Raw genomic sequence first — 11,376 nt, forward strand, 5'->3', positions numbered from 1 at the left:
CGCTATGGTATATATTATCAAATAAGATCTTGTATGTCTATTATGTGAGCTCCGAGATCATGTACTAGCTAGATCTTGGATTTGATTGAATGATAATAATATTACATCCGTTGTGATGTAATTATATGCATAAATCGAATGTCTGGCTAGTCAAGTATCAGCTTCTCGTTATATGGCAGCCATTGTTCCATGGTGGTCTATTTATTCGACACATGGTTCAGTTCTCTTTTTGTATGTGATATTACTATGTCATCTGAACATCTTCCCTGCTCGGTTCGGTTGCATCATTTCTAGCTCAGCTTACTCGGAGCCACTTGGCAAACCCACTCGAGCCATTTGGTAGTTCAACCCGCTCGGGTCACTCCAAACTCGACTTGCTCGGGCCACTCGATAGCTTTGGCAGCTCAGCCTTGCTTGACATCTTGGCACAACTCGGTCTAGTTCATCTCAGTTTGGTAGCTCTGCCGTACCAGATTGACAGCTTAAGATCAATATGCAATCATCTTAAATTAGTAAAATTGTCTGATAGGAAATTTGTGTGAACTTAATAAGACAGCAATAAGATAATAATAGGGTGAAAACACAAATATAGATACAGAATTGTCTCCATTTTTGTAATAATTTTATAGTAGTTAACACTCCAGTGTTAAACTGAAGGCGTTGATTCGTTGAAGGTATTCTTTTGTTTATATTGAACAAAATGACCATTGACAAAATATGAATGGAAAATTGATGAATAAAAGAGACTTTATTATTTATGGGTTATTAGTCCCACACTAGAAGTTTTTGATCCGCTCATGCACTCGCTTGGGTGCATTGTGACTATGAGGTTGTTATATATATATATATATATATATATATATATATATATATATATATATAAAATATTGAAATAGGTGACTCATATGCAAACACAATCTACACATATCTAATGTTAAATTGGTCGGAACAAATTTACCCAAACGGATTTTACTAAATTACAGTACCAATTTCTGTTACAGTGTTTAAGGTTTTAGTATAGTGTTTAGGATTTAAGATTTCTACTATAATGTTTCTGCTACATTGTTTAGAGTTTAGAATTTTTGTTATAGTGTTGAGGGTTTTGATACAACATTTAGGGCTTTAGAGTTTCTACTATAGTATTCTCTGCTATAATACAACCGACTGATGAGTTTGATTAATCGATGATAGCACTATAGCAGTGAATAAAAAATTTAAAATTCAATTGTTACACTTGATTGATCCCAAATCAATTGATTGATGAAACAATAACAATTGATTGATGGCATGTAGCAACAAATTGGATATTTTGAACTTGACTGCGAACAGTTAATTGATGTTGATTGATGAATAGTAATAGCTGTCTGACATCACTCTTGTAGTCAATAGAAGATTTCTGAGTCGACTGCGACACTCGATTGTTTGGCAATAATAAACTAATGAACAGCAATAATCGATTGCTCATGGTGAAATTAGAATTAGTAACAGCCGTTTTGTAAATACAATGATCGATTTTAGTGGAACAATCTACTGATAATAATGAGTAATCGGCTGATAGGCAAAAATCAGCTCCGACCTAAAGGTTATAAAAGAAAAGTTTCGAGAATGTTTTCAGATCTGATTCTTGAAGATTTTCTAAATCTTAGGAGGCAATCCAAAGCAGTGCACCATATTATTCACCTCTATCGCTACAAATTATTTTAATTTATTTATCAAGTTAATTCTCAACTTTTATTTTGTAAGTTCTAAAAATCTCTAAGGCTTCGTCTTTACTTCTTAAAAGAAAGACATAACAGAACCTCGTACAGTCATCGATAAAAGTAATAAAATATTTTTACTTCCTCTAGTTTGTACAAATTTTAAGTCACATAGATCACTATGTATTAACTTTAGAGGAGTCGTTGACCTTTCCACCGAATGAAAAGGTAGTCTCATCATTTTTGCTTCCACGCACACTTTATATTTGTGTGTTTCATCAACATTGATATTTGGTAATAAATTTAATTTGACGAGATATTTCAGAGTATTATTATGCACATGTCCGAGTCGATCATGCCATAAATTAAAACACTCAACAACATAGTTGAAAGTTTTTATTTTATTATCATCAAAATTGCGGAATACAGTCATTACAACCATTTTGAACCGACTCTGTTCTAAGTACCTCTTTCCTACGAAGACATCATTCTATTGGGATACAATCAAAGTCTCACATTGAAAATACAAGATACCATTCCATTGGAATGAGGCCTTTTGGATTGAGCCCAAAAATAAAACCATGAGGGCTTAGGCCCAAAGTAGACAATATCATACCATTGTAGAGATATTTTGATTCCATTAGTACTAACAAGTGGTATCAGAGCCAGGTTTATGTAGAATCATGTGGGGACCCTTAGGAAAAATGAAGGAGGTAAGGGAGGTCCGAACCATGAGGATAATGGTAGGAGAGCTCCTGAGGGAGTTCAAACCTGGACTATGAGGATAATGGTAGGGGAGCTTTAATGGTAGGAGAGCTCCTGAGAGAGTTTGGACCTGGACTATGAGGATTATTAGGATGCAATCAAAGTCTCACATTGGAAATACATGGAAAAACTCATGAGTTTATAAGATGGAAGATATCTCCATTGGAATGAGACATTTTGGGTTGAGCTCAAAAATAAAACCATGAGGGCTTAGGCCTAAAGTGGACAATATCATACCATTGTGGAGATATTTTGATTTCATCGGTATTAACATATTTTTCGTAAGTACAAAGTTGTTTGACTGGAACACTAGTCTAAAATCGGCTTTAACAAGTGTCGATCCAGAAACTAAGTTCTTCCTGATGTCGGGAACATAGAGCACATCAATAAGCATTAGCTCCTTGCTAGACGTCATTTTCAAAATAACTTTTTTAAGTCCGACAATCGGAGATGTCGTGGAATTGCCCATATAGAGTTTTCTTCCACTTATCAAAGTATACTTGGAGAACATCACCTTATCTGAATAGGTATGACGTGTTACTCCAGTATCGATCCACCATTGCTTCGGGTTATCCTCCACCGTATTGGATTCAAACACGACTACAGTGAGATCTAGTTCCTCAAAAGAGATTGCGACATGGTTCGCAACATCCTTCTGTCCCTTAGTTGGTTTCTTCGGACATCTACAATCTTTGGACATGTGTCCTGGCTTTTCACAGTTATAGCACGAGTCCTTGAATTTCTTGTCTTGAGCCTTCTTTTTGAATTGCTTCAGCTTCTTGACGTTCGGCTCAACCAGGTTGGACATCTCATCAACAGTCCGCTTCGTTCCTCTAGAGTCAGATAACTTTCAATTATCCTCCTCTATTCGTAGCCTCAAGATCAGGTCTTCAAGCCCCATCTCCTTTTGCTTGTGCTTGAGGTATTTTTTGAAATCCTTCCATGACGGAGGGAGTTTCTCGATTACTGTAGCTATTGTGAACAACTCATTCAACTTCATACCTTCGGTGTCCAGATCATGCAATATCAGTTGCATGTCTTGTACTTGATACGTCACGTTTTTGGAATCCATCATCTTGAAATTCAAAAACTGACCGACGATGAATTTCTTCAATTTAGTGTTTTTGGTTTTGTATTTCTTTTCAAGCAATTCCCACAGAGATTTTACCGTCTCCATCGGACTATACACATTATACAACATGTTGTCCAATGTGTTGAGATCATAGTTGTGACACAGGAAATCTTTGTGCGACCACGTATCGCATGCAACCTTGCTACCTCCCGTAGTGGTTGACGGGTCTTCACGTAAAAATTGTACGAGACTTAGCGTCGTCAGATAGAACACATCTTCTGTTACCATCGTTTGAAGTCGGCTCCATTGAACTTTTTTGACTTCTCTCCATGTGGAACGGCGGCCGGAACGTCGTTGGATGTAGCCTTTACCATTGTTAGTCAGTAGCTGCCAGAGAGGATGCAAACTGATATCAGATCGTCGAGGCTAGTGTTTAACACTATCTCCGTAAAATGATATTGCTCCGCTACAAGTGCTTACAGATAGCAGCAATTCGTTTCCCAAGATACAACGATGACATCTCAAAATAGTAGTACTTCAAATTTCGAGACGAACGAATTTTTTCGTAGGTTTTTCGATGATTCGATGAAATTTTCAGCATCTGGAGGGATCTATTATAGAAAGGAAAGAGATAGAATACCCTTTGACCAGATCCAATGATCAATTCGATTTGACGCTTCAGATCAAGTCTTATCACCAACGGTCAAATTGCGATTCTTCGCGATCCAACTCTTTAGATTGCGTCACATGTGATTCATCACACCTCTTTGATCAACAGTTGTCATCTATTCGCTTAGTCAACAATCCAGTACTCATCTCTCCCTGCCCACGTGCGAAGTGCAAAGTGCGCCAACAAAATACCTATTGTGTATGTGGCGCGTAGCGGGCTCGCAGGTGCTCGCCCGTGAGAAGAGGGTACATGAGCTTTTGTATTAACTTCATTATAACACTGCAACATTAATAATGAAGAAAAACTCATTGAATTTTATCGATGTGGGACTATTTCCGATGCACTTCCTTATATAGCATTAATTAACAATTAATGTTATTCTTGACTGACTTTGAATAATTAATTTTTCATTCACTCTTAATTGATTTTGAGTAAATTAATAGTCTAGATCTATCTACGCAGAACGTAGATCTTGATTTTAAAGTCAATTTCGATTTTCATCAATTGATGACATCCCAATTTTTTACAAAATCGTATTGGTCCATTAAGGCCCAATATCCAACAAAAAACCCTAATAGAAGAAAAAAATTTAACGGACCCTAAATCTTAAAATTCCTCATCGGACTCAAAATATAAAAAATAAAATAAATATATAAAAGATAAAAATTATCAAAATTATTTTAAATATTAAAAAATAAATTAAATTATTAAAAAATAAAAATGATTAAAAATAGCAATAAAAATCTTCGGATCTTTTTTTATCAATTTTGTTGATCATCCTGAGTCTAGCTAGATCATTATTTTTAGTTGGATATTGTTTTCTATACCATCAAATGAATTTTTAAGTATTTTTTTCCAACCTTAAAGGTATTACTTGCGATTATGATAAGTTGTGAATATTGTCGTGAGACCGAGACTATCTTTTTTAAAGGATAGAAGCCTTAGGGCCGTGACAATGCAAAACATAGCCTACGGACTAAGAAGCAACAATTTAAATAAGTTTGTTTGATCGATTGCTATATATAATTCCACCTTCACCTCTAAAAATTATCAAAAAAGACAAAATTATTTTTTATCTCCACCAACTTGTTCCCATTAATTATTCTTCTCTTTAGGCTTGTTTACGTGAGAGAGATGGAGGGAGAAGAATGTTGAGAGAAAGATTAAGAGATGTGAAAATAATGTTGGAAATGTGAATGGAAATAAGAAAATAGAAGGATGGAAAAGATTTTCATATAGAGGAGTTTTAGTTTCATATTGGTAGTTGAGGGACAACTTAGTTGGTTTATATTGTATCACAAACATTGATGTTGTGAACAAATGCATGAGGAGAAGCTCTCTCTCTCATGCGTGGGTGCGTAAGGGGGTGCAAATCCAGAGCTTGGATTGCACTACCCACAAGGTAACTTGTGTGCGAACGTGACTTGTGCGCGTCGAATGTCGGACCGATTAGGGCATAATTTGTCCAAGCAGATCAACTAACATTTTTTCATCCCGTTCTATTTTTTGTAACAGACGAGTTAATGACTTGGTACCCTTTCCTCTGCTTCCCTTCTCTGGTGATAGATAGCTTTTGGGTGTAATCGGTTCGTCGGTAACGATATGTGCTTGATCGTTTTGCCAGTCCAGTCGTTGTATATTAGGAAACAGACGTCCGTCGTAACCTCTAAGCAACGCCGGAGGGGGCGAATCTGTTTTAAGGAAACTGCGTTGAACGCAGGCCTCGACCACTCGCCAACTCGGCTCAGGTCGGCTCGGCAACTCGGGTCGGCTCGGCAACTCGGCTCGGCTCAGCAACTTAGGTCGGCTCGGCAACTCGGCTCGGCTCGGCAACTCGAGTCAGCTCGGCAACTCGAGTCGGCACTCGACCACTCAGCTCGGCAACTTGGGTCCGCTCGGCAACTCAGGTTGGCACTCGACCACTCGGCTCGGCAACTCGAGATCGACTCGGCAACTCAGCTCGTCAACTTGGATCGGCTCAGCAACTCGGGCCGGCTCGCCACTCAACTCTCTCCGGTAAAATTTGTCAACAAATAATAAAATGATTATGCTAAACAAAAAAATCTTTATCAATCATGATAACAAAAAGGTGCACTAGCTAGGTGAGTCATTGCATCAATCATGCCAACGGCTAGGAAGGAATGAAGAATACAACAACAACTAGGAGGTTTGTTTTTATGCCCATAAAGATTATAATCAAATATCTGATAATGAAGTTTCACAATAGAATAGACACAAACACATTTTAAAGGCTCATAAGGATAATCATGCATTGTATATCCTCTCATCGCGTGTCACAATATCATTTTTTTTCACATTTTATATAGACTCAAAGTCTCACATCATCTTTAATCTTGTACTATAAAAAAATGATAATCCCAGTAGCCACATCTCTGGGGGTGGTCGACCTGGTCCCACGGAAGTTTCCCACCGACCACCAGGGTAAATCGGGAAGCGCATACGGCGGCCAATCCAGATGCCCAGCATCCTTTGATTGCGTTCTCCATTTAGAGAAAAATTCCTGCAAATACGCCGTAGCTAGGGATAATAATTACATATTAACTCAACCTCTTGAGCAATTATTTAATTTGCTAATTATCTCATAAGTAAATAAAATGCACTTCTAAAGATATTGATTAAATATTTATTAATAATAAATAAAATGAATAAATAATTATTTTTCAAAAAAAAAAAAGGACGTCAGCAACGTTCCACAATCTCTTCTTCTCTATAAAGGAAGTGTTTCCATCGCCCAAAGAGACCATCTCGCTTCTCTCTTCTCTTTCCGCTCATGGCTTCCTTCGTCACCATTGCTCTCCTCCTTCTCCTATCGTCCTCCGCCCTCGCTGCCGTCTCCGCCGTCCCCTATCTGGACATCCTCACCCTCTCCAAGCAAGCTGGGGTCGTCCCCGACCGCAGCGACGAGGAGGTGAGAATTCTCTACTTGGAGTGGAGGGCCAAGCATCGCCCCACCGAAACCGACCAATATCTGGACGAATACCGGCTCGAGGTCTTCAAGGAGAACCTCCGGTTCGTGGACCAGCACAATGCAGCGGCCGACCGCGGGGAGCACGCCTACCGCCTCGGGATGAACCGCTTCGCTGACCTCACCAACGAGGAGTACCGGGCCAGGTTCCTCAGGGACTTCCCCCAGCTGAGGAGATCCACATCCCGGAAGATCAGCAGCCAGTACAGGCTGAGAGAAGGGGACAATCTGCCCGATTTCATTGATTGGAGGCAGAAGGGCGCCGTCGCCGACGTAAAGAACCAGGGCCATTGCGGTGAGCTATTCCTTCCTTTGTGGGCTTCGTTTATTTTATTTATTTATTTTTGTTTGTGTGTGTGGTCAGTGATAGTAAACTAGTTAGATATCTTGCTTTTGTTTGAAAAGCATTTTTCCAGTTCCCCTAAGAATTTTGCTAGATCTATAAATTCATCTACCGCAAGGATCGAAATCTTAAAATCCTGATAGATGGACTCACCGACTGAAGATGTTCACTTGCTATTCGTACTGTTAAGAATAAGATGATAGGGTTGTAAACGAGCCAAACAAAATTACTATTCGAGCTTGTTTGATGGAGTTGTTCAAGCTTATCCATTTATTTGATCTTGTGCTTATTAAATAAACATAAACAAGCTTTTACCGAGCTTGAACTTGTTCACATCTCCTTGAAACTTGATCAAATAATAAGTTTGTGACAGATTTCTAGCAAATATAATTATGGGGCAAGTCAAAGATGAAATGGAAGGTACTTTGTTTCGATGATCTCAACAGGTATATGCTAGCTAATTATATATGCCTTTGATGGTGTCTATAGGAAGTTGTTGGGCGTTCGCTGCGATTGCTGCCGTCGAAGGCATTAACCAAATCGTCACCGGTGATCTGATTTCGCTGTCAGAACAGCAATTAGTCGACTGCAGTACCAAAAACTATGGCTGCAAAGGTGGATTGCCATATCGTGCGTTCGAGTACATCATTAACAATGGTGGCATCACCAGTGAGGAGCAGTACCCGTACACAGGCCAAGATGGAACTTGCAATACCGTCAAGGTGATCTATTGTCTAACCATTTGTAACTAGAGACACTTTACGTTTAGATTGTGGATGGCTTTATTAATCTTGTTTGGTTCCTGCACTTCTCACGCAGGAAAATGATCATGTTGTGTCAATTGATTCGTACAAAAGACTTCCTTCCCACGATGAGAAGTCTCTCCAAAAGGCCGCGGCAAATCAACCAGTTAGTGTTGGTATCGACGCCTCTGGAAGAGATTTCCAACTTTATCGTTCGGTAATTAATATTCATCCAGATGATTAAATTTTGGTAATTGCATCGGTTTGAATCATCCTTGTCCTTGATGAGTAAATCCACATAAATTATTTCAGAATTCATATGGTCAGAAAAATATATCCCATCATATATACGTTGCTCTCCCCACAGGCTTTTATAATATAATTTTTGCAGGGAATATTCACCGGAAGATGTAACACTTCATTAAATCATGGTGTGACCGTAGTAGGTTACGGTACTGAAAATGGCAAGGACTATTGGATTGTGAAGAACTCATGGGGCAAGTACTGGGGTGAGTCTGGCTACATACTGATGGAACGGAACACACCACAATTTTCTGGCAAATGTGGTATTGCAATCAGTGCTTCTTACCCCATAAAAATAGGGGTCAACCCTGCTGCTGCCTCTTTTTCTGAGGCTTCCCCTGTCGAGCCTCTTACCGCTTGTGATAACTACTACACTTGCTCTGGCACCACCACATGCTGCTGCATCTACGCGCATGAAGATCGTTGCTTCGCTTGGGGTTGTTGTCCGGTCGAGGGTGCCACCTGCTGTGAAGACCACTACAGCTGCTGCCCTCGACACTACCCAGTCTGCAGCATCCGTGATTCAAACTGCCTAATGGTAAGTTAGTCCTCCTCCACACTTGGAAATTACCTAGTTTACGTTTTCAAACCCATTCAAACATGTGCTTCTCAAACGCATTGAAATAAGTCTATGCAATTTAATTAAGGAAACACAAACTCATCCCAAAACTCGATCGATAATAAACAACTATATTCTTTTCCCTCTAACGATGATCCAACTTAACATACCAACACATTTCTACTGTCTTTTTTTTTTCTTTTTTGCTTTATCTCCTATAATAACTACATCAATCTAATGCTTCTAACAATAAAGATTGCTTGCTTTCAAGTGATGTTAACGATGACATTTTATCATCTAATTAACTTGTTTATCTGATTCCTTTGGCAGAGCAAGAACAGCCCTCTCAGGGTAAAGGCTCTGAGACGCACTGCTGCAATTCCCAACTGGGTTTTAGCTGGCTCAGGTAGTCTCAAGAGTAGTGCATGATGAGACTATAAGCAGCAACTCGCTATGATGTGTATTATCGAATAAGGTGTTGCACGTCTATATATTCTGTAAGCTCCGAGATCATGTACTAGCTAGATCTTGGATTTAAGTTGAATAATGATAATATTATATCAGTTGAAGGAACCCTGAATAATGGAGAAATCCAAATGGGCAATACATTGACTGCCTACCCCCTTTTAACAGCTTAGCTTGTTCTTCACAGAATACAGAGTAGGAGCTCAAAGATGTTCATGTACATTCATTTTAGTGAATAAAAAACAAATAGCCATAGAAGAGATTGCCAACTTTGTAAAATTTTTTACTAATTTCTTATTCCATCTTATTTATACCTTAGAATATATGCAGCACAAAAAATCTTTGGTATTTCAAAAGAACCTAAGGAAAATTCCTACATAAATTTGCACAATCTTGAAAATTGTATATAAACCTTAAAAGTATAAAAGAAAACATTTACTTCTAAAGAAAAAGTTCTAGACGGCATTTTACCATTAATATTCAGCAACAAGAAAATAATGACAAACACCCAGAGACACCAGTTGAAAAGAAAGAGAAATATAAGGACCCAATAGTAGAATAATTTTCAAATTAAACTGATAAGTTTCATGAATTGGTTAAGTGTCAAAAATAGCTTTATGATTTCAATTACCTTATACCAACAACTTTCTTAAAATCAGCTTCGAGTGCCCTAATCATATAATTGTGGAAGTCAATCTTTGGATTGGCTTTGCAATGAGTCTAAAATTGAAGGAGGATTCAAAGATTAAATAGAAAAATCTTGTAGCCCCAAAATCAGCTTGGCTTAACTATAAAAATGTAAATCCGCAATTAACACTTTTAATGTGGACATTATGCAACAAAAAAAAAGAACTGATTACCATGATGAAACCCAGTCTCATGGTGGTGTAATCAAATTTTGTCACCGACCCAGTCTTATGTGATCAGATAGCCTCATCTTTGACAATTGAAAAGAAACCCTATGCAATAAGAACAAAACCCTAGATCTTAACCTCATCCAAGTACTGCAATCATTGTGAATCAGTGAGAAAGAGATGAGGATTTTAAAACGAATCACTGAAAGAGAGGAGGATTTAAAAACTTAGATTCTATAATGCGATTTGGGGAAAGAAAAAACCTTGATTTGGTCGCTTTCGATCTTGGCGAAGGTGATGATGTTGAGCATTGGAGGCTTACCAATGGTGGCTTTGAAGTGGTTGCGGGCATCCTTGTCGCCGTGAGAGGTGGCTCGGGCGTCTTCGCCGCCATGCAAGGTGCGCGACCTCGTGCCCTAGTGAGGAGGTTACGAAACAGAATTTAGATTAGGAGCGGGATTTGAAGGGAAAAGTATGAGGATAAGAAATTGATTAGAGTTAATAGGTGGGGAAACTAAAATATTTGTTTTTAATATTTATTTTTAAAAATAAATTTATATGAAATATTATTTTAAATTAGTTTTATATTTCATCTTAAATTCTTTTTAGATATTATATTTTTAAAAACATTTGTATTTCGGTAACAAATCTATCACTCTTATAAATTTGAAATTGATTTTTAATATTTATTTTTAAAATAAATTATATGTAATATTATTTATCATCATAAATAATTTAATATGACACTTTAATATTTAAAATAATTTATTTTAATAAATGTCATTAAAAATTATTTATAATAACAGTGAAATTTATAGTAACGGTAAATTATAAATATAGGTATATGCTATTTATATCCACAGTAAAAAAAAATTATAGTGACAATAAAATATAAGTGTAGGTATAGATATCCAATAGT

At 37.7% G+C, this 11,376-nt stretch overlaps 1 protein-coding gene and 1 long non-coding RNA gene across 2 annotated transcripts; one reads left to right on the plus strand and one right to left on the minus strand.

Annotated features, from left to right (window-relative positions):
- Positions 1 to 6,969: 6,969 nt before the first annotated feature.
- Positions 6,970 to 9,696, plus strand: LOC141816274 (oryzain alpha chain-like). The gene is made up of 5 exons (XM_074704084.1): positions 6,970 to 7,485; positions 8,023 to 8,255; positions 8,353 to 8,493; positions 8,668 to 9,117; positions 9,469 to 9,696. The coding sequence occupies exons 1-5, from the start codon at positions 6,996 to 6,998 to the stop codon at positions 9,565 to 9,567; spliced, it is 1,413 nt and encodes a 470-aa protein (XP_074560185.1). The 5' UTR covers positions 6,970 to 6,995; the 3' UTR covers positions 9,568 to 9,696.
- A 691-nt stretch (positions 9,697 to 10,387) lies between these two features.
- On the minus strand, positions 10,388 to 10,858 carry LOC141816275 (uncharacterized). Its single transcript, XR_012600672.1, has 2 exons — positions 10,721 to 10,858; positions 10,388 to 10,562 (listed from the first exon to the last, which is right to left on the minus strand). It is a non-coding gene; the product is annotated as an uncharacterized LOC141816275 (long non-coding RNA).
- Positions 10,859 to 11,376: the final 518 nt, after the last annotated feature.

Source organism: Curcuma longa, unplaced genomic scaffold (assembly GCF_044706935.1).
Source record: "Curcuma longa cultivar G26 ecotype Majalengka, Jawa Barat unplaced genomic scaffold, ITB_CL_G26_1.1 contig_15883, whole genome shotgun sequence".
In the NCBI taxonomy this organism is placed as follows: domain Eukaryota; kingdom Viridiplantae; phylum Streptophyta; class Magnoliopsida; order Zingiberales; family Zingiberaceae; genus Curcuma; species Curcuma longa.